Genomic DNA, 24,004 nt, shown 5'->3' with positions numbered 1-24,004 from the left:
TACAAACGTGAACTTGACGTCATACCGGAAACGATCGCTTTAAACACCGGATATGTTTTTTGACAGCATGCTTGCTTTCACTTTCAATGTTTTGATTTGATAATGTCAGTTGATAACAACAAACACGCGACTATTGCATATTGAAACGGAGACATTACCATTTAAGGAAGAAACGACGAGTCACTTTTAGGATATTCTTTACGATAATATGCAAGAAATGCCGGAACCACAGCCGTCTAAATGTGAGGGGGAGCAGAATCAAGAATGCATCCTACAACAAAGAATAGAGACGGTTAGCATTGGCAATAGAGTAAGATCTTTTCCCCTCTGTATAGCTAGCTACTTCAACTAATTGCACGTTAGTGTTTGTGTGGTCACATTTGGAAACATTAACTGTAATACTACATTGGCGTACGGAGTGTTCATTCAATGGCTACTGCAGGTGGCCAGCTGCATATCATGGAATCAATCCACCAACTCGGTTTTAGGATGATGGACCATCCACACACTAGCGGTCAGCTAGCTAACTACTGTAGCCTAAAAGAGTAACGTTAATACTAAATGCAAAGCCTAGTGATGCTATCTTCAATGTATGCTATTCAAATTCTGAAGCCAACAAGAGAAAGAGAGTCCGTTGACCCTCCAGTACATGACACTGCTGTGGCTGGTTAATTGGGCTAATTAGCTGGTTAATTGGGCTAATTAGCTAATTAGCTAGTACAGTATATCACCTGCCACACACAGGTGAACCAATCACATGACAAGGGTTGCTTTCCACTGCTCAGATGTTGCACGCATCAACCACATCTCATCTGCCGTCGTGAAGCAGATTGCTATAACATACGATGTGGTTAGCTGATATGTAAATTACCTATCCAGGCTTTGTAAGATCTGGTATGTGTCAGTAACATCTGAGCAGGTGAACAGGACCAAAAGAGGTGTACCTGCCAGATTACATTGCAGATGCCTGCAATATCTCGTGAGCTGTGTTTGAATACTCATACTACCCACACTAACCGTACTATTTGTGACGTGAATTGAGTATATAGTATGCTTATTGGTCATAGTATGGATATAGTTAGTATGCCAAAAGTTCCCGGATGTCGTACTAAATTCGCCAAAATATGAAGTATACGTGCAGAGGACACTATTTCCATACTTAGGGCCCATAATGCAATTCTTCAGGAAATGGGAGTGGCTACATATCGTTTTCAGATTTGAGGAAAATGGTGGAAAATATGCAGCTGAAGTACAACGAGAGCAGATGCAAATTCATTGCTTTAACTATTGATGACAAATGTTGAGCAATGTAATAAAGTAATGACTTTTCAAACAAGTTACCTTACACGTTATGTTGGCTGACAATGTGTTAGCTACGCTGTCCTTACGAACCACATAACATATTACAGCAGTGTCTACCATTATGTTAGTTGTCTACTTATACATCAAACTTGCCAGTATATTAACTATGGGTTATCTAACTAACTACCCAACGTTTATTGACTTGATTATTCCCTTCATTCTTAGCTTAGCTGAATGGTATAGTCGTTGTGCGTTGTCAATGGACATTCGGGTGCTTTCATAAATTCGCTCTGGCTTTCTACGTCGATTTCAGGGCACTCTCGTCTGAGTGTACTAGAGCGCAGAATAATTAATTTATGAGTGCTCAACTCCCGTTGAATATGGCCGGTGTCAGTACACGTCGGCAAAAAAGCACAATTAAAATTGTTGCCAGCAACACAGTTAGTCACCAACGCTCTGGATAACATGTTTTCTGCATTGGATATATTTACCATATCATATGGAGACAGAAACATAAACCTTTTACCTTATCATAAGTAGACATAATTGCAAATGACTGAATCCTTCCAATAAAAATAAAAAACTATTTAGTTACGAATTGAACTTTAATTAAATGAGTCGACTCATCACATGGGATGATTTCACTGAACAACAAAAGAAAGGGAATATTGAATGATCCCCAATGATCCATCGCTTCTCCCAAAAACGTTTTGAACATACAGTTGAAATCAGAAGGTTACATACACCTTAGCCAAATACATTTAAAATCAGCTTTTCACAATTCCTGACATTTAATCCTAGTAAAAATTTCCTGTCTTAGGTCAGTTAGGATCACCACTTTATTTTAAGAATGTGAAATGTCAGAATAATAGTAGAGAATGATTGATCTATTTCAGCTTTTATTTCTTTCATCACATTCCCAGTGGGTCAGAAGTTTACATACACTGAATTAGTATTTCATAGCATTGCCTTTAAATTGTTTAACTTGGGTCAAACGGTTTGGGTAGCATTCCACAAGCTTCCCACAATAAGTTGGGTGAATTTTGGCCCATTGCTCCTGACAGAGCTGGTGTAACTGAGTCAGGTTTGTAGGCCTCCTAGCTCGCACATGCTTTTTCAGTTCTGCCCACACATTTTCTATAGGATTGAGGTCAGGGCTTTGTGATGGCCACTCCAATACCTTGACTTTGTTGTCCTTAAGCCATTTTGCCACAACTTTGGAAGTATGCTTGGGGTCATTGTCCATTTGGAAGACCCATTTGCGACCAAGCTTTAACTTCCTGACTGATGTCTTGAGATGTTGCTTCAATATATCCACATAATTTTCCTTCCTCGGGATGCCATTTATTTTGTGAAGTGCACCAGTCCCTCCTGCAGCAAAGCACTCCCACAACATGATACTGCCACCCCCGTGCTTCACGGTTGGGATGGTGTTCTTCTGCTTGCAAGCCCTTTTCCTCCAAACATAACGATGGTCATTATGGCCAAACAGTTCTATTTTTGTTTCATCAGATCAGAGGACATTTCTCCAAAAAGTACAATCTTTGTCCCCATGTGCAGTTGCAAACCCTCGTCTGGCTTTTTTATGGTGGTTTTGGTGCAGTGGCTTCTTCCTTTCTGAGCTGTCTTTCAGGCTAAGGTGATATTGGACTCGTTTTACTGTGGATATAGATACTTTTGTACCTGTTTCCTCCAGCATCTTCACAAGGTCCTTTGCTGTTGTTCTGGGATTGATTTGCACTTTTTGCACCAAAGTACGTTCATCTCTAGGAGACAGAACGCGTCTCCTTCCTGAGTGGTATGACAGCTGTGTGGTCCCATGGTGTTTATACTTGCGTACTATTGTTTGTACAGATGAACGTGGTACCTTCAGGCGTTTGGAAATGCCTGAAATTGCTTCTGAGGTCTTGGCTGATTTCTTTTGATTTCCCCATGATGTCAAGCAAAGAGGCACTGAGTTTGAAGGTAGGCCTTGAAATACATCCACAGGTACACCTCCCATTGACTCAAATAATGTCAATTAGCCTATCAGAAGCTTCTAGAGCCATGACATAATTTTCTGGAATTTTCCAAGCTGTTTAAAGGCACAGTCAACTTGGTGTATGTAAACTTCTGACCTACTGGAATTGTGATACAGTGAAATAATCTGTCTGTAAACAATTGTTGGAAAAATTACTTGTGTCATACACAAAGTAGATGTCCTAACCGACTTGCCAAAACTGTAGTTTGTTAACAAGACATTTTTTGGAGTGGTTGAAAAACGAGTTTTAATGACTCCAAACTAAGTGTATGTAAACTTCCGACTTCAACTGTACATCTGTAAAATGATAGTCTAGAAACTAAAGCTTTGGTTGTCTTCCTCTCAGGCTTCCATGCCATCTCCCTGGACCTCCTCAATGTCCACCTCTTGAACATAAGACTCTGAGGCCTCATTTTCACTGTCACTTTCCAACCTTGTTGAGGGTGGCTCGTTGTCAGGCTCAAAAAGCCTCAAATTTGCCCGGATGGCCACCAATTTGTCCACCCTTGTATTGGTCAGCTTGTTGCGTGCTTTGGTGTGTGTGTTCCCAAACAAGGACCAGTTGCGCTCTGAGGCGGCAGATGTTGGTGGAATTTGGAGGATTATTTATTTTATTTTATTTCAGCTTTATTTAACCAGGTAGGCAAGTTGAGAACAAGTTCTCATTTACAATTGCGACCTGGCCAAGATAAAGCAAGCAGTTTGACACATACAACAACACAGAGTTACACATGGAGTAAACTAACTTACAGTCAATAATATAGTAGAAAAATAAGTCAATATACAAAGTGAGCAAATGAGGTGAGATAAGGGAGGCAAAGGCAAAAAAGGCCATGGTGGCGAAGTAAATACAATATAGCAAGTAAAACACTGGAATGGTAGATTTGCAGTGGAAGAAAGTGCAAAGTAGAAATAGAAATAATGGGGTACAAAGGAGCAAAATAAATAAATAAATAAACACAGTAGGAGAAGAGGTAGTTGTTTGGGCTAAATTATAGATGGGCTATGTACAGGTGCAGTAATCTGTGAGCCGCTCTGACAGCTGGTGCTTAAAGCTAGTGAGGTAGATAAGTGTTTCTAGTTTTATAGATTTTTGTAGTTCGTTCCAGTCATTGGCAGCAGAGAACTGGAAGGAGAGGCGGCCGAAGGAGGAATTGGCTTTGGGGGTGACCAGAGAGATATACCTACTGGAGCGCATGCTACAGGTGGGTGCTGCTATGGTGACCAGCGAGCTGAGATAAGGGGGAACTTTACCTAGCAGGGTCTTGTAGATGACCTGGAGCCAGTGGGTTTGGCGACGAATATGACGCGAGGGCCAGCCAACGAGAGCGTACAGGTCGCAGTGGTGGGTAGTATATGGGACTTTGGTGACAAAACGGATGGCACTGTGATAGACTGCATCCAATTTATTGAGTAGGATATTGGAGGCTATTTTGTAAATGACATCGCCGAAGTCGAGGATTGGTAGGATGATCAGTTTTACGAGGGTATGTTTGGCAGCATGAGTGAAAGATGCTTTGTTGCGAAATAGGAAGCCAATTCTAGATTTAACTTTGGATTAGAGATGTTTGATGTGAGTCTGGAAGGAGAGTTTACAGTCTAACCAGACACCTAGGTATTTGTAGTTGTCCACATATTCTAAGTCAGAACCGTCCAGAGTAGTGATGCTGGACGGGCGGGCAGGTGCAGCTAGCGATCGGTTGAAAAGCATGCATTTAGTTTTACTTGTATTTAAGAGCAGTTTGAGGCCACGGAAGGAGAGTTGTATGGCATTGAAGCTCGTCTGGAGGGTAGTTAACACAGTGTCCAAAGAAGGGCCAGAAGTATACAGAATGGTGTCGATGATGGAGGCAACAGGGGAAAGAGCCTCAGATACACAAAGTCCCTTCCACCAGGTGGCTGATGAGATATGTTGGCATGACTGCCATATTGCATCTCCATCCCAAAGCCCTTGCTTGGAAGTGTACTTTGCCAGACTGGCAATAACCTTGCCCTCATCCAGGCCAAAGTGGCGAGACACGGTAGTGATGACAACATAGGCCTTGTTGATCTCTGCACCAGACAGTATGCTCTTGCCAGCTTACTTGGGGTCCAACATGTACGCTGCGGCGTGTATGGGCTTCAGGCAGAAGTCTTCACACTTTTTGATGTATTTCAGAACTGCAGTTTCTTCTGCTTGGAGCAACAGTGAAGTGGGCAGGGTAGTACGGATTTCTTCTCTTACATCTGCAAGCAGAGTCTGAACATCAGACAGGATGGCATTGTCTCCCTCAATCCGTGCAATGGCTACTGCTATAGGTTTCAGGAGTTTCAGGCTGCCTACCACTCTCCCCCAAAATACATCATCCAGGAGGATCCTCTTGATGGGGCTGTCCATATCGGCAGACTGTGATATGGCCATTTCTTGGAGATACTTCGTCCCCTACAGGAGACTGTCAAACATGATGACAACACCACCCCAACGGGTTTAGCTGGGTAGCGGCAATGTGGGGCTCTTATTCTTCTCACTTTGCTTGGTGAGGTAGATTGCTGCTATAACTTGATGACCCTTCACATACCTAACCATTTCCTTGGCTCTCTTGTAGAATGTATCCATTGTTTTTAGTGCCATGATGTCCTTGAGGAGCAGATTCAATGCATGAGCAGCACAGCCAATGGGTGTGATGTGAGGGTAGGACTCCTCCACTAGACCAAGCAGCCTTCATGTTCGCAGCATTGTCTATCACCAGTGCAAATACCTTCTGTGGTCCAAGGTCATTGATGACTCCCTTCAGCTCATCTGCACTGTAGAGACCGGTGTGTCTGTTGTCCCTTGTGTCTGTGCTCTTGTAGAATACTGGTTGAGGGGTGGAGATGATGTAGTCAATTATTCCTTTCCCACGAACATTCAACCACCCATCAGGGATGATTGCAATACAGTCTGCTTTCTCTAGGATTTGCTTGACCTTCACTTGAACTCTGTTGAACACTGCATCCAGCAAATGAGTAGATAAAGCATGTCTGGTTGGAGGGGTGTATGCTGAGCGCATAACATTCAGAAATCTCTTCCAATACACATTGCCTGTGAGCATCAGAGGTGAACCAGTTGCAGAAACAGCTCGAGCAAGACATTAATCAGCATTTATCTGACTATGTTCCTCCATTGAGTAAAAAAAAAATTCTGATTCCAGGAGGAGCATGAGCTGTTGCTATCGATAAGGTTGATTCATCATTTTCACCTCGAATAGGAGTAGAGCGACTTTTGTCAGAGGTTGCTTGTTGTGAGCTCTGAGGGAACTTTATGCACTTGGCCAGATGATTCTGCATCTTTGTTGCATTCTTCACATATGATTTGGCACAGTATTTGCAAATCTACACAGTTTTTCCTTCTACGTTAGCTGCAGTGAAATGTCTCCACACATTAGATAGTGCCTGTGGAATTTTCCTGTAAAGATTAGAAAAAAAGAAGTAAATAAATAAATAAAAATACAATTCCATTTACAGATATATAGTTCAGCAGTTAGATTAAACAACTCCTTTGTAAGATAATGTTTTAAAATTAAACATGTATGGAAACAGGTGAATTAACACTCCTCAGTTATCAGGCTCAAGCAAACTAAAACCCACATGGTAGCAAAAACTAACTAGCAGAAATTGTTAAGTTAGAAATTATTTAAACACACTTTGCTGTAGGCTACTATTTACTAGTTAACAAAAAAATTACGTATGTCATATAAAATATATTCACCCCACCCAGTATTGTAATCAAAACTTACCAGAAAGCATGTAGTCCTTGGCTCAGACAGTGTAGTAGTGTGGGCTCAATAGCATCTCATTAGTGTGCAAGATCTTGAGAATCAGTTGTACATGTGATGGAAGAATGCACTGTGCATGCAGAGGGTTGCAATTCCATTGAATTGGGGATAGTTTAACCAAAATATGCCACAAGACCTAGAATTGCCTTTTGTGTATCCCACATAAAAGGTTCACTATTATAAACTAACTTTTTTGACGAATTTAAGCAAAATTCCCCAAATTCCAGGGCTTAACTTCCCAGGGAAAAATTCAGGAAAAATTCAGGAAATTTACCGAAAAGTTTCCGACCCTTTGCAACCCTAGTCTCCAGCATAAGGTGCACCTGTGTAATGATCATGCTGTTTAATCAGCTTCTTGGTATGCCACACCTGTCAGGTGGAAAGATTATCTTGGCAAAGGAGAAATGCTCACTGCCAGAGTTGTAAACCAATTTGTGCACACAATTTGAGAGAAATAAGCGTTTTGTGCTTTTGGAACATTTCTGGGATATTTTATTTCAGCTCATGAAACATGGGAACAACACTTTACATGTTGTGTTTATCATTTTGTTCAGTGTAGTAGGGCAATTCCACAGTAACGGAATTACACTGTGACTCAGATTTTTCACTTTAAAATGTATGCCAAACAAAACCGTTGGTTTCAAAGTTTAATAAACCATGCAACTTTATGCACAAGGACTACTTTGAACAATTTACACGGAACATTTCACAAAACAAATAACTGGAAGAACTGTACAGCTGCAAAGTTTCTGTTCAGAATTACAGTAAAATCTCCCTCAGTTTTTTATGCGACCACATTTTCCAAAAACTCTGTTAAATATCTGCTCCGAATTAAGACTCAAAGAGGTCTGCAGAAAGAATGGGAGGTCTGGAGAATGTTTTTGCAAAACAAAAGAGTGAATGGTCTGCTGGTTCCCAGCGTCAAGATTTTGATTGGATGTTGCATTTCAAGAACCCTCCCCCACATGCCCGTTACCAGGCTAGACCAAATTGGACACAATCATAGACTTCTAAGTTTCACAAGTTTGGACATGACTGTACTGCTCAGTAGAGTACAGCACCACACAGCATAGTAGAGTAGGGCTGGGAATTGCCAGGGACCTCACGATGTGATATTATCATGATACTTACAGTTTAAGTCTGAAGTTTACATACACTTAGGTTGGAGTGATTAAAACTCGTTTTTCAACCACTCCACAAATTTCTTGTTAACAAACTATAGTTTTGGCTAGTCGGTTAGGACATCTACTTTGTGCATGACACAAGTAATTTTTCCAACAATTGTTTACAGACAGATTATTTCACAGTCATGACTTTAGAAGCTTCTGATTGGCTAATTGACATAATTTCAGTCAATTGGAGGTGTACCTGTGAATGTATTTCAAGGCCTACCTTCAAACTCAGTGCCTCTTTGCTTGACATCATGGGAAAATCAAAAGAAATCAGCCAAGACCTCAGAAAAAAAATTGTAGACCCCCACAAGTCTGGTTCATCCTTGGGAGCAATTTCCAAATGCCTGAAGGTACCACGTTCATCTGTACAAACAATAATACACAAGTATAAACACCATGGGACCACGCAGCCGTCATACCACTCAGGAAGGAGACACGTTCTGTCTCCTAGAGATGAACGTACTTTGGTGCGAAAAGTGCAAATCAATCCCAGAACAACAGCAAAGGACCTTGTGAAGATGCTGGAGGAAATGGGTACAAAAGTATCTATATCCACAGTAAAACGAGTCCTATATCGACATAACCTGAAAGGCTGCACAGCAAGGAAGAAGCCACTGCTCCAAAACCGCCATTAAAAAAATGACTACGGTTTGCAACTGCACATGGGGACAAAGATCATACTTTTTGGAGAAATGTCCTCTGGTCTGATGAAATAAAAATAGAACTGTTTGACCATAATGACCATCGTTATGTTTGGAGGAAAAAGGGGGAAGCTTGCAAGCCGAAGAACACCATCCCAACCGTGAAGCACTGGGGTGGCAGCATCATGTTGTGGGGGTGCTTTGCTGCAGGAGGGACTGGTGCACTTCACAAAATAGATGGCATCACGAGGAGGAAAATTATGTGGATATATTGAAGCAACATCTCAAGACATCAGTCAGGAAGTTGAAGCTTGGTCGCAAATGGGTCTTCCAAATGGACAATGACCCCAAGCATACTTCCAAAGTTGTGGCAAAATGGCTTAAGGACAACAAAGTCAAGGTATTGGAGTGGCCATCTCAAAGCCCTGACCTCAATCCTATAGAAAATGTGTGGGCAGAACTGAAAAAGCGTGAGCAAACACACAAACCTGACTCAGTTACACCAGCTCTGTCAGGAGGAAGGGGCCAGAATTCACCCAGCTTATTGTGGGAAGCTTGTGGAAGGCTACCCAAAACGTTTGACCTAAGTTAAACAATTTAAAGGCAATGCTACCAAATACTAATTCAGTGTATGTAAACTTCTGACCCACTGGGAATGTGATGAAAGAAATAAAAGCTGAAATAAATTATTCACTCTACTATTATTCTGACATTTCACATTCTTAAAATAAAGTGGTGATCCTAACTGACCTAAAACAGGGAATGTTTAATAGGATTAAATGGCAGGAATTGTGAAATACTTGAGTTTAATTGTATTTGGCTAAGGTGTATGTGAACTTCCGACTTCAACTGTAGGTGGCGATATGTATTGCTATTCTCACGATTCTGTATGTATTGCGATTTAATGTTCCAAACATTGCTCACCTTGTGTCTGCTGCAGAGGGACAAGAGAGAGCCATGAGAAATAGAAAACAAATTGGCTCCCTATTTTTAAAGAAAATGGAGAAAACGCTATGAAGAAAAAATACTGGCGTTTTGGTGCAGGTACTGCCAACTAGCACAAAAATTATATTGTGACGTTGTCAAAACGATACGTTGTATTGTAAAAAATAATGTCCAAATATGTAACTGTATTGATTTCCCCCCATCACTACAGTAGAGTAGAGTTCAGTACACTACAGTGGAGTACAGTACAATGCAATACTGTACTCTAGTGTGCTCTACTGTACTGAATGGTACTGTAGTACTGTATTCTACTTTTCTTTACTGTACTTTACTGTTCTCTGTTGTGGTATACTGTACTGTGCTGTCCAAACTTGTGAAACATAGACGCCTATGATTGGTTCAGATTTGGTCCAGCCAGGGCGGCTAGACCAAATGTCAACTACTTTCCAACATCCATGGACATCCGGTGTCAGTCGGTGCTCAGTGGATGAGGATGCTTGTTATAGTAAATTAAAAGAGGGTAGCTGGTAGGTGTCAGTAAGAGCCGGTAGAGATTACATTAACTGGAGAAGGAGGGAGAGCGAGGCAGAGAGAGGGAGAGGAAGGGATTGTCCAGACTGTTTTCACAGTCTTGCTTTGACCACCAGATGACAGAAAGAGAAAGAAAACAATTATCAGTATGCCAGTGGAAGGGAGGATAGTAGCAGCTGACCAAACTGGGGTTTGCGAATACTTTGATTTCCCATTGTAGCCAATTTTAAAAGCAGTAATTCCATTACAGATTATTCAGTACTTCCATTGCGGATTTGGTAACATAATTACGTGTTTTAATCACCTAAAGCTGCAATATGTCTCTCTTTGGGCAACCCGACCAAATTCCCATAGAAATGTGTTATAAATCTATCATTCTCGTTGAAAGGAAGTCTAAAAAGCGGTAGATCTGTTCTATGTGCATTATTTCCATGCTTCCCGTGCTTAAGTTTTATTTTTACTTTCGGTTTTGTACAATATTTTTGGTTATGGAAATATATATTTTACAGCAGTTTAGGTGTTACAATGATTTTCCACACTATACTTGCTTGTTTTGTCACAAACTAAAATTAGGCTAGATATTAGAATTTTTGCAACCAGGAAATGGCATAGTTATTTCTGCATAGTGTGTCTTTAATAATTCATAAACAAACTTGATATCAATAAAAACACTATATATAATTGGTAGGTCTACCGTTACTTGTTACTTCTGTGAACTTTCATTATCCTCCCTCATGAGGGAGAGAAATTTGAAAATATCTTAAAAGATGTGTGGGATTTTGGTAACGGAATTACACGGCACAAGGCATGTTTGTTAAACTTACAGAATGCAACTCATTTCTCAAACTATAGTGTTGATATTAGTCTTTACTTCACATTTGTGTTTTGATGTATTCCTAATAGCTTTTAAGACTTTTTATGGTAGATGTTGTCTAAGACCCATCTGTTTGACCAGAAATCAAAGCCATTGTTTATTCCACATTTTTAGGATGGGGAAATGGTTGAACAATGTATATGCTTTTATTTAAAAAAAATATAGAGAGAGATTTTTTGCTTCACATGCTGGTGGTCATGGGTCCTTTTACACGGAAATGCCCAGTATCGGCTGCATTCTGTATTTTCCACCTATAGAACTTGTATAAAATAACACTAGATGTAATTTCACTGTTGTCAAAGGGATGCACTGCTGAACTGCTAAAATACTGGGATTCCAGGATTATTCCAACATGTCAGATTGCCTTGTTTTCTAGCTCTGCCTTGTAGAAATGTTTGTTGTGTACACTTTAATAAATGCAAGGACCTGTTAAATCCGGGAACTGGTAAATGATGTAAACTTCATTAATATTCAAATTGAAAATGCATCAACGTAATGTTTTCTGCATCTCTTCAAATATGATGTGGCATATAACAACCCAACTTCCATGGTAAAATAATTGACTAAACACGATTCAATTTGCATATTAATGAGTGAGATGACAGATTATAATATTTGCCCTTTTTTCCCTTTCCCTTCAGGGAGCAACCATAATTTCAGGCATCTTATTTTCCTGGAATAGCTGATAGCTTTGAAAAAACAAATGGATAACTTTAAGAACAATGAAACTTAATTTTAATTGAATGTTCATCAAAGCCTTTCTAGTGACATTTTTGTTTCCGTGTGAGAGGAATTCTAAGTATGTATACTGAAGAAAAATATAAACTCAACATGTAAAGTGTTGGTCCCATGTTTCATGAGCTGAAATAAAAGATCCTAGAAATGCTCCATACGCACAAAAAGCTTATTTCTCTCAAAGTTTGTGCACAAATCTGTTAGTGAGCATTTCTCCTTTACCAAGATTATTCACCCACCTGACAGGTGTGGCATATCAAAAAAGCTGATTAAACAGCATGCTCATTACACAGGTGCACCTTGTGCTGGGATCAATAAAAGGCCAATTCAAAATGTGCAGTTTTGTCACACAACACATTGCCACAGATGTCTCAAGTTATGAGGGAGCGTGCAGTTGGCATTCTGACTGCAAGAATGTCCACCAGAGCTGTTTCCAGATGACTGAATGTTCATTTCTCTACCATAAGCCTAATTTATTTATTTCAATTGACTGATTTCCGTATATGAACTGTAACTCAGTAAAATCTTTTATATTGTTTCATGTTGTGTTTATAGTTTTGTTCAGTATATATAATTAACCTCACCAGCTATGTTTTGGCCTAGCTTTTTTGGTAACTTGTTAATGGAAGTGTTCTTTTACCCCTAAATGCTGTTATTAATCTTCCTTCTTACAGTGAATTATAAGTGAAATAATCTGTCTGTAAACAATTGTTGGAAAAATTATGTATGTCATGCACAAAGTAGATGTCCTAACCGATTTTCCAAAACTATTGTTTGTTAACAAGAAATTTGTGGAGCGGTTGAAAATGAGTTTTAATGACTCCAACCTAAGTGTATGTAAACTTCTTATTTCAACTCTAGCTGCTGTATGGAGAAAAGTGAGAAAATGGCAGTGATAGAGCCACATATGGGAGGTGTTATAAGTGTACAGCAACCCTTTTGTTGCGTTGTAGCCACTTAAATACTCTGCTTGACGTCACAACCTAGATCACTAAAGAATATACACTGCTCAAAAAAATAAAGGGAACACTAAAATAACACATCCTAGATCTTAATGAATGAAATAATCTTATTAAGTACTTTTTTCTTCACATAGTTGAATGTGCTGAAAACAAAATCACACAAAAATAATCAATGGAAATCCAATTTATCAACCCATGAAGGTCTGGATTTGGAGTCACACTCAAAATTCAAGTGGAAAACCACACTACAGGCTGATCCAACTTTGATGTAATGTCCTTAAAACAAGTCAAAATGAGGCTCAGTAGTGTGTGTGGCCTCCACGTGCCTGTATGACCTCCCTACAATGCCTGGGCATGCTCCTGATGAGGTGGCGGATGGTCTCCTGAGGGATCTCCTCCCAGACCTGGACTAAAGCATCTGCCAACTCCTGGACAGTCTGTAGTGCAACGTGGCTTTGGTGGATGGAGCGAGACATGATGTCCCAGATGTGCTCAATTTGATTCAGGTCTGGGGAACGGGCGGGCCAGTCCATAGCATCAATGCCTTCCTCTTGCAGGAACTGCTGACACACTCCAGCCACATGAGGTCTAGCATTGTCTTGCATTAGGAGGAACCCAGGGCCAACCGCACCAGCATATGGTCTCACAAGGGGTCTGAGGATCTCATCTCGGTACCTAATGGCAGTCAGGCTACCTCTGGCGAAATGCCACCCCACACCATGACTGACCCACCGCCAAACCGGTCATGCTGGAGGATGTTGCAGGCAGCAGAATGTTCTCCACGGCGTCTCCAGACTCTGTCACGTCTGTCACATGTGCTCAGTGTGAACCTGCTTTCATCTGTGAAGAGCACAGGGCCCAGTGGCGAATTTGCCAATCTTGGTGTTCTCTGGCAAATGCCAAACGTCCTGCACGGTGTTGGACTGTAAGCACAATCCCCACCTGTGGACTTCGGGCCCTCATAACACCCTCATGGAGTCTGTTTCTGACAGTTTGAGCAGACACATGCACATTTGTGGCCAGCTGGAGGTCATTTTGCAGGGCTCTGGCAGTGCTCCTCCTGCTCCTCCTTGCACAAAGGCGGAGGTAGCGGTCCTGCTGCTGGGTTGTTGCCCTCCAACGCCTCCTCCACGTCTCCTGATGTACTGGCCTGTCTCTTGGTAGCGCCTCCATGCTCTGGACACTACGCTGACAGACACAGCAAACCTTCTTGCCACAGCTCGCATTGATGTGCCATCCTGGATGAGCTGCACTACCTGAGCCACTTGTGTGGGTTGTAGACTCCGTCTCATGCTACCACTAGAGTGAAAGCACCGCCAGCATTCAAAAGTGACCAAAACATCAGCCAGGAAGCATAGGAACTGAGAAGTGGTCTGTGGTCACCACCTGCAGAACCACTCCTTTATTGGGGGTGTCTTACTAATTGCCTATAATTTCCACCTGTTGTCTATTCCATTTGCACAACAGCATGTGAAATGTATTGTCAATCAGTGTTGCTTCCTAAGTGGACAGTTTGATTTCACAGAAGTGTGATTGACTTGGAGTTACATTGTGTTGTTTAAGTGTTCCCTTTATTTTTTTGAGCAGTATATCTATATACAGTGCCTTCGGAAAGTATTCAGACCCCTTGACTTTTTCCATATTTTGTTATGTTGCAGCCTTATTCTAAAATTGATTAAAACATTGTAAAAAAAAAAATCTACACACAATACCCCATAATGACAAAGCAAAAACATGTTTTTAGAAATAAAAACAGAAATTTCACATTTACTTAAGTATTCAGACCCTTTACTCAGTACTTTGTTGAAACACCTTTGGCAGCAATTATAGCCTCGAGTCTTCTTGGGTATGACACTACAAGCATGGCACACCTGTATTTGGGGAGTTTCTCCCATTCTTCTCTGCAGATCCTCTCAAGCTCTGTCAGGTTGGATGGGGAGCGTTGCAGCACAGCTATTTTCAGGTCTCTTCAGAGATGTTCGATCGGGTTCAAGTCCGGGCTCTGGCTGGGCCACTCAAGGACATTCAGAGACTTGTCCCGAAGCCACTCCTGCATTGCCTTGGCTGTGTCCTTAGGGTTGTTGTCCTGTTGGAAGGTGAACCTTCGCCCAAGTCTGAGGTCTTGAGTGCTCTGGATCAGGTTTTCATCAAGGATCTCTCTGTACTTTGCTCCGTTCATCTTTGCCTCAATCCTGACTAGTCTCCCAGTCCCTGCTGCTGAAAAACACCCCCACAGCCATGCTTCACCGTAGGGATGGTGCCAGGTTTCCTCCAGATGTGACTTTTGGCATTCAGGCCAAAGAGTTCAATCTTGGTTTTATCAGACCAGAGAATCTTGTTTCTTATGGTCTGTCTTTAGGTGCCTTTTTGCAAACTCCAAGTGGGCTGTCATGTGCCTTTTACTGAGGAATGGCTTCCGTCTGGCCACTACCTTAAGGTCCTGATTGGTGGAGTGCCGCAGAGATGCTTGTCCTTCTGGAAGGTTCTCCCATCTCCACAGAGGAACTCTAGAGCTTTGTCAGAGTGACCATCAGGTTCTTGGTCACCTCCCTGACCAAGGCCCTTCTCCCCTGATTGCTCAGTTTGGCCGGGCAGCCAGCTCTAGGAAGAGTCTTGGTGGTTCCAAACTTCTTTCATTTAAGAATGATGGAGGCCACTGTGTTCTTGGTACCCTTCCCCAGATCTGTGCTTCGACACAATCATGTCTCGGAGCTCTACGGACAATACCTTCAACCTCATGGCTTGGTTTTTGCCCTGACATGCACTGTCAACTGTGGGACCTTATATAGACAGGTATGTGCCTTTCCAAATCATGTCCGATCAATAGGATTTTCTAGAGGCGAAAGAAACACACACCTATTTAGGCGAGGAGCTGGCTAGCGGAATAGAACACTTGAAAAATTAAAGGAGAGCCGCACACTCTAGTAACCTAATATCACTTTAGGAACCTAATATCCAACGTTTCGACAGACAAGCTGTCTTTATCAGGGTATAATGATCAATAATCAATTGAATTTACCACAGGTGGACTCCAATCAAGTTGTAGAAACATCTCAAGGATGATCAATGGAAACAGCATGCATCTGAGGTCAATTTGGAGTCTCATAGGAAAAATTTAAATAAGGTATTTCTGTTTTTTATTTTTAATACATTTGCAAAACTGAGTTTTCACTTTGTCATTATGGGATACTGTGTGTAGATTGCTAAGGAATTTTTTTTCATTTAAGCCATTTTACAATAAGGTTGTAACGTAACAAAATGTGGAAAAAGTCAAGGGGTCTGAATACTTTCCAAGGCACTGTATATCTAGGCACTGTATATCTAGGCAATACAATTAAAGTAGATGGAAAGTCTCTCCTAAGTGAGTCAAAACCATTCACTCATCAGTCATCTGCCTTTCTCTTTCCTTCACAGACCATGAAGATGGAGACAGATGTATTTAACCCTTCCCACACTGCAGAGATCCAGTTCCTCAGGTCACGTGTTCGGGAACTGGAGAAAGAGAAGGCTGAAATGGCGGCTGAAAACCAATGGCTGCAAAACATGCTAGTAAAGGGTGAGGATGAGTTAGGTCAATACAGTTTTATAATTCACCTGCTCTAAATTGATCACTTTCCCTCATGCATGTTTCTTCTTAACTTTGTGGTGTCATCCCTCAGAGATCCCTGACCTGCTGTCTACCATGTGGCAGAACTTGGGCCAAGCCAACCATCCCCCCCACCCTTCAGTGTCCCCACAGGCTGTCTCCACAGCAATAGTGAGGGGCGAGAGCTACACATACACACACCACTCTGTGTCAGGACACTCTGGCCGAGGGTTCAGTCCCCCACTTCATCATCAGCCCATGTCCAACCGCTCAGCTATGACTCAGGACGACGTGAATGGAAGCATGCCAAACTTTGGACCCGAGATGGCCATCAGTGAGCACAGTGTGGACGGAGACTTAGAGCTGAGTGACATCACAGAGGACGACGACCCTCACAGCTCTCTGTTTGGCTCAGCAGCCGACATACCCGGGATGAGGACATGCTCAGAGACACACTGTGTTAGTGGGATTGGCCATGTAAGGAAACTTGCTGTTCATTCCAGATAAAGACAGATTGTTAACGAGGCCAACATTTAACATATCGAGACCTTGGAACTATATGATTCTCTGCACTTTAGGTACCTTTAAGGTGAGGACCATAATGGGTTATGAAAGAAGAATTCACTACAAAACAGTTCTGAGATCTGGGATGTGAAAACTTTGATGCTCAATATCTCAGAACTATGCTTTGCACAGATGGAACCAAATAGTCCCAAGGACACGATATCGATCCTCCAAAGGTTATGGAGGTCTAAATGGGTTTTGATTCTGATCACATTCGCACTGTCTCCCAATTGGCTGTGCAGGTAAACCAGGTGGAGGTATACCCAAGTTCCGGCGTCTTCTGTGAAATGCGGTCTTGGCATGCAGCCAATCAGACGCAGTCTCCCACGGCGATGGCGCGCACTCTGTTGCTGGGCGTGTTCGACATGGACACCCTGCTGAACAGCAACCTGCGAGGGGGGCGGAGCCGCAGACCAACCTTCCCCAACCACCGCACCGCCCTGGACCCACACAAGCTCAACGCCATCTACAGTAAGTGATTACCTGATCCTCAGCCTTACAAACAACCTTTACCAACTTTCATTGTATTTTTCTCCAATTTCACTTGGTCATTCATTGGTGAGTGAAAGCACTCACCTTCTCCATCATTAGAAAGATACGGTGGGGTCTGAAATGATTGACACCTGTAATAAAGATGAGCAGTAATGACTGAATAAAATAAATCATTCAAATATTAATTCAAATAGCGATATTGTATGCTCCAAAAATTGGGATATTATATTACTTTAAATTCAAACAATTTCTCAGAAAGGTAGGGATCAAAATGATTGACACCACTAAAGATTCTTATAAGTAAAGTAGTCCAAAAGTTTGTAGTCACAAGTTTGAAGTCATTGCGTATTAGGAATATGGGACAAAATACCAAACTTGTTGGATGCAGTTCGTTTTGACTGTGTTTCAGATTATTTTGTGCCCAACAGAATTGAATGCTAAATAATGTATTGTCATTTTGGAGTCACTTTTATTATAAATAAGAATAGAATATGTTTCTAAACAATTCAACATTAATGTGGATGCTACCATGTTGATTATAGATAATTTACAGAGGGTCAAAGATCATACCCCCAAGACCCAAGACATGCTAACCTCTCACCATTACCAATAACAGGGGAGGTTAGCATTTTATTTCGTACCTCCAAGACATGCTAACCTCTCACCATTACCAATAACAGGGGAGGTTAGCATGTCTTGGAGGTATGATCTTTGACCCATAGGGGGCACAGGGGCATGTGCCCCCTCAGATTTGTCATGTTGAAAAATATATGTACAGATTATAATTATTATTTGTTGTTTCTCTGTACTACTACTTGCCACCTAGAAATGTTATGCAGTTGGCTTTAGCTAGGCCAGATAGGTTCCCAACCTCATAATATATATTTAGGGGTGTCAATTATTTTGACCCCTGCCTTTTTGAGCAAAACAATAATTACTTGGACCAATGGAAGCCGGTCCAATGCAGCCGTTTTTATCTAAATATTAAATAATTTCTAGGTAACAATGAAGTACCGTACTGTGATTGTTTTTAAATTAAAATGGTTAAAAAAAATACGGGAAAAAAATAGCTTCTTAGCAAAGACAGATTTCTCAATCAAGAATTTTGCTAGGACTGTCTGGGGGTGGTCTGAGTGGGAAGGGTAAACTGAAGACTAGCTGTTATTTGCAGAGAGGTTTGGATCTCTCTTTCTTATTGATCTGGTGATGTCACCAGGCAGGCCAAAACACCATCTGACAACAACAGGCTGAAATTTCAGGCTTTTCAAACAGCTCTTATACTAAAAGGGAATTATCATCATTTTCACAGTATTATATCAACCTCCATAGTGTGGAAATAACACTTCCATTAACAAGTTACCAAAAAAGCTAGGCCAAAACATAACTGGTGAGGTTAATTATCTATACTGAACAAAACTATAAACACAACATGCAACAATTTCAAAGATTTTACTGAGTTACAATTCATATAAGGAAATCAGTATATTGAAATAAATTCATTAGGCCCTAATCTATGGATTTCACCTGACTGGGCAGAGGTGTAGCCATGGGTGGGCCTTGGAGGGCATAGGCCCACCCACTTGGCAGCCAGGCCCACCCACCTGGGATTAGTTCTTACCCACAAAAGGGCTTTATTACAGACAGAAATAATCCTCAGCACCCCCCCCACCCCCCTTCAGTCGATCCCGCAGGGAAGAAACTGGGTGTGGAGGTCCTGGGCTGGTGGGGTTACACGTGGTCTGTGGTTGTGAGGCCGGTTGGACGTACTGCCAAATTCTCTAAAACGACATTGGAGGCAGCTTATGGTAGAGAAATTAACATTCAATTCTCTGGCAACAGCTCTGGTGGACGTTCCTGCAGTCAGAATGCCAAATAAGCTTTTTGTGTGTATGGAACATTTCTGGGATTTTTTTTATTTCAGCTCATGAAACATGGGGCCAACACTTTACATGGTGCGTTTATATTTTTGTTCCGAGTATATATAACACAGGAAAATCACGTTTTGGACTATACAAACAAAGTATTTTTCTCTGAGCAATTGCATTACTATAAAATAATATAGTTCCCCAATTTTTTTTTGCATACAATATAGCTCAGTATTTTAATGAATTATTTTATACCATCATTATTGCTCATCTTTATCAACGGTGTCAATAACTCTGGACCCCACTATATCTCACTGATACAGTTGAAGTAGCATCCCAAAACTGAATCATTTACACATGCATTATTAGGTTGCGCTTGAGTGCTGTGCCACCGTAATTCAATAAAAAAAAGTGAAACATGATTTAGAGAGGATGAGGATTGAGAGGGTGTGTGTGGCGGAGGCGGCCGGGCCCATTTCCGATCCAGTAAGCCCCCTTCATTCATCATCATTTTGTTTTTAATGGCGTGACAGCTCTGGCAGGGCTGAAAAACGGCTGTGTTCCTTACTGTCACTCCTGCGCTGTCCTCCCTCCTCCAACTGTTGTTGTGCTGTCGCTCTCTCCCTCCGCAGATGCCACTCTAGCCCGCTTCCCATTGGCCAGGAAGGGACAAATTGGCACCGGCATCAACTCCAAGCTGTCTGAGATCCGGTTCCGATCCAGGAGAGCCAACCGGGACCCCAGTTATCTATGAAGGACTGTTCCTGCCCACACCCCCAGTTGTATCAAATCAACATTTTAGTTCTAGTATTTTATCACATTAACCGTTCAACTGTATCAGTATATGAGTACATGTGCGTGCAGAATGTCTATGAATTTTCCCACATTGGCTTTAACATTGGCTTCTGCTGGAGGTTCTGTGGAAGAGAATGGTAAAAGGACTCAAAAGATGGGCTAATGATAGAGGAAGGATTCAAAGCCAGTGGAACAACGTACATAAGAACCGGCTTTGATGGTTAAATCCCCACTCTGTCGCCGACCAACCATTCGTAAACCACACATGTGAACCGTCCCCGGGGTAGTCTCTCTGACTGACCGAGATGCAGAGATCCAGGACTGCTGATCCATGTGTGACCAACCAGTGGAGGACCGGAGGCTTCAGTCATGTCTTACCAGACAGACGCCTCTATGTCGTTGACCTCTACCCACTTAGACAAAGGAGGCAAGAGGGGATTGGAGGGAGGCCAAACTATATTTCTCCATTGATTTCTCCGATCCTAGGCATTAAGCTCACTCCAAAAGCTCCATTACCACCCCCAGGTCCCCTCTGCACCCTCTCCCTCCAATCCTCTCCTTCCGCCTGAGAGGAGAATCAATTTGTGGCCCCCGCCCACCCAGCCTTCCCCGGAGGTGTCACAGCTCCCCATGCCTAATGGACCCACAGGTACTCTGAGCCTCCAGGAGGATGACAGAAGAAATTCATTCATCTTAAAGGACTTAAACAGTGTGTCATTTTCCCCAAGTTCACCATGTCCACAGAGCCCACATGAAGAGAACATGACTGGGGATTTGGCCTGATGCATATATGAGGTATTGGATTAGATGTAACCATTGGTAATGAGGAACGGTCAAGTTGTTATTTTATATCCGGTCATGTCTGATGTTCAAGATGTTTGATGCGAATGCATGAAAAGACTGCTGTTTTTCATTGCCCTTCATGGTGTCTCCCTCTAGTCATCGGAACGATTTGAGAAATTACACATTAACCAATTGCTTAAAAGCTACTTAGTTGTCGGCAAATGAGAAAGAGAGAGGAGAAGATGATAGGCAATGAATCACTAGCCCATTGATAAATTGAAATATCCATTACGGTAGTCCACCTACTGGGCATACCACTTCATTTCAACTTGAAGAATTGGGTATTATTTGGTTGATACGTTGATCAACGAGATTACAACCTATTTTCAACCATTCAAAAAAAAGTTTGTTGAATTCCTAATAAGTTACCACAATGCGTTCAACCATCTTAAAAGGACAGACGTTCTGCTAGCGGAACGCCTCGCCAATATCCAATGGTAGAGCGTGGCGCGAAATACAAAACCTCAAAAATGCTATAATTTAAATTTTTCAAACATACGACTATTTTACACCATTTTAAAGAAAATACTCTTGTTAATCTAACCACATTGTCCGATTTCAAAAAGGCTTTACAGCAAAGCAAAACATTAGATTATGTTAGGAGAGTACATAGCCAAAAACAATCACACAGCCATTTTCCAAGCATGCATATATGTCACATAAACCCAAAACACAGCTAAATGAAGCAATAACCTTTGATGATCTTCATCAGATGACACTCCTAGGACATTATGTTATACAATACATGCATGTTTTGTTCAATCAAGTTCATATTTAAATCCAAAAACAGCTTTTTACATTGGCATGTGATGTTCAGAACATGCATTCCCACCCAAAACGTCCGGTGAATTTACTAAATTACTCATAAACGTTGACAAAGTACATAACAATTATTTTAAGAATTATAGATACAGAACTCCTTTATGCAATCGCTGTGTCAGATTTTAAAATAGCTTTTCGGCGAAAGCACATTTTGCAATATTCTGAGTACATAGCTCAGCCATCACGGCTAGCTATTTTGACACCCGCCAAGTTCGAGGCTCACTAAACTAAGAATTACTATTAGAAAAATGGTATTACCTTTGCTGTTCTTCATCAGAATGCACTCCCAGGACTGCTACTTCCACAACAAATGTTGTTTTTGTTCCAAATAATCCATAGTTATGTCCAAATACCTCCGTTTTGTTCAGGTTACTATCCAAAGGGTAACACGCGAGCGCATTTCGAGACCAAAAAATTCAAAATGTTCCTTTGCCGTACTTTGAAGCATGTCAAACGCTGTTTAAAATAAATTATTTTTCTCGTAAAATAGCGATAATATTCCAACTGGACAATAGTGTATTCATTCAAAGAGGAAAAGAAAAAACAGCATGGTCGCGGGACCGCGCATATCCAATCTCTTTGTCACCAGGCAGACCACTGACAAACTGTGCTAGTATACTCTGCCCAGAGACAGGAGACGCCTCAATCCGCTTTCTGAAGGCTTTAGAGAGCCAATGGAAGCCTTAGAAAGTGCTTCGTAACAGCTCAGATACTGTAGTTTCGATAGAGAACCAAAAGAAGAACTACAAATTCTCAGACAGGCCACTTCCTGCTTGGAATCTTCTTAGGTTTTTGCCTGCCATATGAGTTCTGTTATACTCACAGACACCATTCAAACAGTTTTAGAAACTTCAGAGTGTGTTCTATCCAAATCTACTAATAATATGCATATTCTAGTTTCTGGGCAAGAGTAGTAACCAGATTAAATCGGGTACGTTTTTTTCATCCGGCCGTGAAAATACTGGCCCCTATCCACAACAGGTTAGCACAACCAAATTCCAATGGAAAATCAATGTCTATTTTTTGGTTTAGTTGTCACCTAAATGTGTTATCGCTATGCTTTCAACCATTTTAAAAGCACAACAAAGTTCAAATGGGAATACAGTGTTATATTTGTACAACAACTTAATGTGTTAACACTGTGCTTCATTGAATAGCACAACCAAATGACATGGATTGCAATTGAGATTATTAAAGTACACGGTGTGCAGAATGCAGTGGCTGTACAGTAACACTATACATGACTTCAGAGCTCAGGGTCTCCGCTTCACAGCGGTCTTGACAGACAATCTCTCTGAACTTGAGCACCGCGCAGAAGTTGCCCTTATCGCTAATTTGGCTACTTTTGCACCTTTTTTTGTTGTCTGAATGAGGGAAATGCTGTAAATTACGAGGACTGGATGTACACTGAGTATACAAAACAGGAACACCTGCTCTTTCCATGACATTTACTGATCAGGTGAATCCAGGTGGAAAGTATGATCCCTTATTGATGTCACCTGTTAAATCCACTTCAATCAGTTTGGATGAATGGGAGGAGACAGGTTGAAGAAGGATTTGTAATGCTTGAGACAATTGAGACATGGATTGGGTAAGTGTGACATTCAGAGGGTGAATGGGCAAGACAAAAGATTGAAGTGCCTTTGAACAGGTTATGGTAGTAGGTGCCAGGCGCACCGGTTTGAATGTGTCAAGAACTGCAACGCTGCTGGGTTTTCATGCTTAACAGCTTCCCGTGTGTATCAAGAATGGTCCACCACCCAAAGGACATCCAGCCAACATGACACAACTGTGGGAAGCATTGGAGTCAACATGGGCCAGCATCCTTGTGGAATGCTTTCGACACCTTGTAGAGTCCATGTCCCAATGAATTGAGGATGTTCTGAGGGCAAAAGGAGGTGAAACTCAATATTATGAAGGCGTGCCTAATGTTTTGTACACTCAGTGTATGATAAAATATGGATATATTTAATTTGCTCTGTTAAACCTACCCTTTAGAATGCCTATGATAGCAACTCTGAATCTATTAGGTGGAGATTCCACAACAATCATTCTCAATTG

At 41.5% G+C, this 24,004-nt stretch overlaps 1 protein-coding gene across 3 annotated transcripts; it reads left to right on the top strand.

Annotated features, from left to right (window-relative positions):
• Window positions 1-48: 48 nt before the first annotated feature.
• On the top strand, window positions 49-21,465 carry LOC115193911 (uncharacterized). Of its 3 annotated transcripts, none has more exons than XM_029753056.1 (5): window positions 49-292; window positions 16,391-16,532; window positions 16,636-17,039; window positions 17,369-17,597; window positions 20,116-21,465. In XM_029753056.1, exons 1-5 carry the CDS (start codon window positions 209-211, stop codon window positions 20,235-20,237), a joined length of 981 nt encoding a protein of 326 aa, XP_029608916.1. In that variant the 5' UTR covers window positions 49-208; the 3' UTR covers window positions 20,238-21,465. The 3 variants fall into 3 exon arrangements, with proteins under 3 accessions (XP_029608916.1, XP_029608915.1, XP_029608917.1); XM_029753055.1 differs by having other exon boundaries at window positions 50-310; XM_029753057.1 differs by lacking the exon at window positions 49-292 and adding an exon at window positions 16,065-16,100.
• The last annotated feature ends 2,539 nt before the right edge of the window (window positions 21,466-24,004 follow it).

This window comes from Salmo trutta, chromosome 5 (assembly GCF_901001165.1).
Source record: "Salmo trutta chromosome 5, fSalTru1.1, whole genome shotgun sequence".
NCBI lineage: Eukaryota > Metazoa > Chordata > Actinopteri > Salmoniformes > Salmonidae > Salmo > Salmo trutta.
This window is presented reverse-complemented; position numbering and strand designations above follow the sequence as displayed.

Bases quoted from the DNA above. Each gene is read 5' to 3' on its own strand.
- LOC115193911 (XM_029753055.1), top strand. From the start codon at position 209: ATGCAAGAAATGCCGGAACCACAGCCGTCTAAATGTGAGGGGGAGCAG. The intron at 16,533-16,635 runs GTGAGGATGAGT...GTCATCCCTCAG, and splicing joins GCAAAACATGCTAGTAAAGG to AGATCCCTGACCTGCTGTCT. The intron at 17,598-20,115 runs GTAAGTGATTAC...CTCCCTCCGCAG, and splicing joins CAAGCTCAACGCCATCTACA to ATGCCACTCTAGCCCGCTTC.